Consider the following 5096-nt stretch of genomic DNA (forward strand, 5'->3'; position numbering starts at 1 on the left):
GGATTAAGATAGTTTTTTTTTTATGCCAATGTACTTAAACACCTAATTTTGTTATAACCTTTCCCTTTGACCACGGCCCAAACCCCCCCTTCCCTTTTTTTTCAATTTCCCCCCTAAAGAAAACGGCCCGTTCCCAAACCTGATTGGGGGTTTTTCCCGAGTTCCCCCCGGGGGGTTTCCGCCTTCAGGGGCAGGGGCGGGGGCCGGTTGGGGGAAAAATATCAGGGAGATAGTCCCGGGCCTAAGGAATTCGCTGGGGGGGCCGACGGGGTGGGAAAGCCCCTCCGGATTCGGCAAAAGGGAAGGGCATCCGGGGTGTTTTCCACTTTAAAAATTGGCCGTTTTTTTGGTGTATGAATAAAACGGGAAATTTGCTCTTCGTTTCTTTAATGATGGTGATGGTGATGGTAGTGATAGTATGTTAGTGATCATTATGAGGATAATAATAATAATGGTGATTATAATAAAGATATCATTAATGATAATGATAGTGATTATAATTAAGATAATAATAATGATAATGATGGTGATGATATTTTTGGAAAAATTTATAAAATGATAATAATAATAAAAAACAAAAATGAAAAATAATTACAAAAATGCTGATTTAAATTTTGATAATTTGGGGATAACCCGAAAAAAATGTTTAATAATGATAATGACAGTGATAAATGATACTTATAACCAAGGAATTAATACAGATGTATATAACTGGAAAAATATGAAATCAAATAAAGGAAATCCTCTCTGTCCCATTTCCAGATATCCTTCCGCCGCAATTTGTCTTGGGTCCTGAGTAACGTCTTCAGGTACAAAGAGCTCAACATGCCCGAGGAGGAGAAGCTGCTTGTCCTTCAGGAACTGAAGGACAACATCGAGAGACAGGATGATTTTGAAATCAAATGTTAGTGTCACGGGTTTGGCTAAATGTTAATGATTACGGTGATGTTAAATGAAAAGAAAGTGAAACAAATGAATGAAACTTTCATTTTTATGTTTAGATTAGTAAAGAATTTGATATCTTCAATTTATATCTTAAAGGCTGTCATATGTGATATAGGTATGAACAAAAAATCACTGACATAAAAGACGGAATTTTGCTTTCCTACTTTCCTGTTCTCTCAAGCCAAACCCCCTGGTATTTTACCATAATGCCCTTTTTTTTATAAACTTAGACCCCGAAACATTAATTAGAACAAAATTTAATTCTTTTTTTGGGCTAATGGCTTAATAAAAATATCTCTATTTTTTCTCAGCTAACACTATTTGGACCTTAAGCTACTTCTTGGAACAGAACGACAGTCACATTGCACTTGTAGTAGAACACGGGTTTGTTCCGCTCTTGGTGGCAAACGCTTCCGACAGTGAACTTCAGAAAGTGGCGGTGCGGTGCTTAGGAAATTGTCCTGGCAAGGGATTTAGGTTGGTAAATTCCCCTATGGGAATCATCAACGATTTTCCTTTATTTTCTGTGGGTTTTTTTAAACGATTTTGTAGTCTGGCGATATTGTTTGTTTTTTATATATATATTTATATATTTTTATTTATATTTATATTTATATAGATTTTTGTATTTTAAAAAATATTTTTTTAATATAATTTTTAAATTTTTATATTAAATATACAAAAAAACCCCCAAAAACACCACCAACCCCAACACACAAAACCCCCCACACACCACAACACCAAATTTTTATGTTTTGTATTATATACTACACACAAAACACATACACACACCACAACCCCACACACACCCCCACACTTAATATATATTTATTATTTTTAATTATATATATATTATATAATTATTAATGTAATATATTAATATATATATTATTATATATATAATATAAAAAAAATATTTATATATTTAATATATATAATATAATATATATAAAATTTCATACATAATATATATATTTTTATTTAAAATATATTTAATATTATATATATATAAAAAATTATATATAAAAATTTATATAATTGAAAAATATTTGCGGGTCAAATTAATAGGGGAATCGTATTTTTTAAATTTTAAAATTTTTAGGGTTTTAGTGTTGTTTTACTGAACCTTTATTTCTTTTTTTTTCAAAAATTTTTAATCAATGGCTGTATCATTTTTAAGTTCTTTAGGTTTACCATAGTAGCTGTGCATTCTTTTTGGCTTAACAATTGCAATTTTGCATGTATATCAATTTAAAACATCTTGTCTTGCCTTTCCTCCCGGTCTCCCTTTCCTCCTTTTTATTGCACACATACGTAATTTTTTTTTTTTTTTTTTTTTTTTTTAAGAATCTGGTATTCATCCCATTCCCCTCCCTCCCATTTTCTCTTCCATCTCCTTCCCCTCTCCCTCCTCCCTCAATCTTCCTTTCACTAAAGCCTATGTCCTTTTCTCTTCCCCTTTCAGACGGAGCAAGTCCTAGAAGCCGGCGTCCTTCCGCTCTACCTGGACATCCTCGAGAACAGCACCAGGGAGAGCATAAGGAAGGAGGTGTTCTGGTCCGTGTCCAATATCACGGCGGGGACGGCAGCGCAGATCCAGCGGGTGGTTGACGCAGGTTTTCTACCCATTTTGGTGGACTCAATTATGAAGGTTAGATGGCTAGGTCTAAATGGGAGGAAGGGTGGATTTGGGGGGAGGAAGGGAGGGGGGGGGGGGGAAAGAAAGGAGGAAGAGGGTGAGAAGAAAGGAGGGTAGAAGAAAAAAAAATACGGGTTGATGTTTATATGGATATGTACACATATGTATATTCATGTATATACGTTATAAAGATCATTAAACTCTTGCCCAAAACCAAACCCCTCACACGCATTTGGCATTTTTTTATAAATTTTGTAGTTATTCAATATAGAAAGAAAAATTTCCCTGCACACACACACAACCAAACCAATAATTTATGTAAATAATAAAACCTTTGGGTCATAGTCGATTCTTTGCATGGAAACATTTATACATAACCTGACATAGCATATTGGTCTCGGACATTTGGCCAATAAACTCCTGACTGATTTGGGAATTTATTCAGCATGAATATTTCACATCGATCAAGTAGTCATTTACTATTTTTAACGAAATCAATATATACTTTTTAAAATGCTTGTCTCTTCCTTTTAAAGCTCTTTGTTCTGTAAATAATCTTCTTATCGTTTTGATCAAACTTTACATATTGATATGGTAATACCATTGCATGCTATTAACTTTCACTCAATACAAACATAATCATACCTAGTATTTATGTTTGATATACTATATAATATTTAATATAAATATATATATTTATATTAAAAATAATATAATATATTTATATATATTTTTTATTTATATTAATATATATATATATATATAATATAATATTTTATATTATTTTATGTAAAAAAAAATAAAAAAACAAAATTTTATAAATAAAAAAAAAAAATAAAAAAATAATAATAATATAAATATAATATATATATTTATTTTAAATATAAATTATAGATATATATATATATATATATATATATTATATGTAATATAGAGTATATATGATATCTATAATATACATATATTATATATATATATATATATATATATATTTATATATATTATATATATATATATATATATAATATATTTTTATATATATTATATATATATATATTATATATATTTATTTTATATATATAATATATATATATAATATAATTATATTATATATATATATATCTATATAATATATATATATATATATAATATATATATATATAAATAGAGAGAGGAGAGAAAGAGAGCGGAGAGAGAGGATAGGAGGGATCGATAGATAGATAAACAGTAACTATACATAATCTATACATGTATATATATTAAGTTTGTGTGTATGTATCTATATCTATCGATCTATCTATTTATATATCTATGTATATATATATATATTTTATATAATATATATATTATATATGTCTATATTATCATATACATATATATATATACTATATATATATATATATATATATCTATATACATATTACATATATATATACATATTATATATTACTATATATATATATATATATATATATATATAAATATATATATATGTATATATAATGTGTGTGTTGTGTGTGTGTGTGTGTGTAGTTTGTATAATATGTACATATATATAATAATATATAATATTTTTATAATATTTTTTTATATATTAGATCTATAATATATATATATATCTATATTTATATATTATATATATATATACCTTATATATGTAATATATATATATGTATATATATATGTGTGGGTGGTGTGTGGGTGTGTTGTGTTTGTATACATATGTGCATATATTTATATATATCTATATTATATTATATATATATATATAGATTTATATCTATATATATTATTTATAGATATATAGATATACATATATATGTATTATATATATATATATATTTATATGATAATTTATATATATATATATATATATATATATATTTATATTCTATATAGATACATATATATTATAGATATTATATATTATGTATATTATATATTATATATATGATACAATTATAATATAATATATAATATATTTATATATAATATATTTATATTATATGTGTGTGTGTGTGTGTGTGTGTGTGTGTGTGTGTGTGTGTGTGTTTATGTGTGTGTGTGTCTTTATATGCATACATACGTGTATATATAAAAATGCATTAAAATGAACTGTAAGCGTCTCGACTGTCAAGAAAAAGTTAAAGAAACATTTTCAAAATTGAAATTGTACATAAGAAAATGAAGGTGATAATGAAAATGTGGGGGAGATATAAGAAAGAAAAGAGAAGAAAAACGATCCTGCGCGTTGTTTTTTTTTTTTTTTTATCGGCGTTTTTGCTTAGGACACAACTTTAGGACCCAAATAACCTCTGTTACAAAAGTAAGTTTTTCGATCATTGTTTCACCTTGTGATGAAATATTCTGCTGTGCCGATTTTTCTACGCGTGTTTCCTTGCACTTGTTTACGTTTTATTCGCTATTTACTTGGGCGTCATACCAAAGGACACGCACAAAAAGAACAAACTATAAATCCAGCACACACATCGCTACACAAAACCACAGTCCA

General features: G+C 27.5%; 2 protein-coding genes across 2 annotated transcripts in view; both read left to right on the forward strand.

Moving 5' to 3' along the window:
- Positions 1–2556, forward strand: part of LOC122255584 (importin subunit alpha-3-like) — a 6207-nt gene extending 3651 nt beyond the window's left edge. The window contains exons 5-7 of the mRNA XM_086551146.1: positions 763–904; positions 1257–1409; positions 2411–2556. Coding sequence (XP_086407272.1) covers positions 763–904; positions 1257–1409; positions 2411–2556 — 441 coding nt within the window. The remainder of the gene's footprint in view (positions 1–762; positions 905–1256; positions 1410–2410) is intronic.
- Positions 2376–5096, forward strand: part of LOC147469084 (uncharacterized) — a 78158-nt gene continuing 75437 nt past the window's right edge. The window contains exon 1 of the mRNA XM_086551204.1: positions 2376–2596. Coding sequence (XP_086407330.1) covers positions 2591–2596 — 6 coding nt within the window. The 5' untranslated portion in view covers positions 2376–2590. The remainder of the gene's footprint in view (positions 2597–5096) is intronic.

This window comes from Penaeus japonicus, unplaced genomic scaffold (assembly GCF_977035675.1).
Source record: "Penaeus japonicus unplaced genomic scaffold, GWHDUDI00000001_assembly GWHDUDI00000024, whole genome shotgun sequence".
In the NCBI taxonomy this organism is placed as follows: Eukaryota; Metazoa; Arthropoda; class Malacostraca; order Decapoda; family Penaeidae; genus Penaeus; species Penaeus japonicus.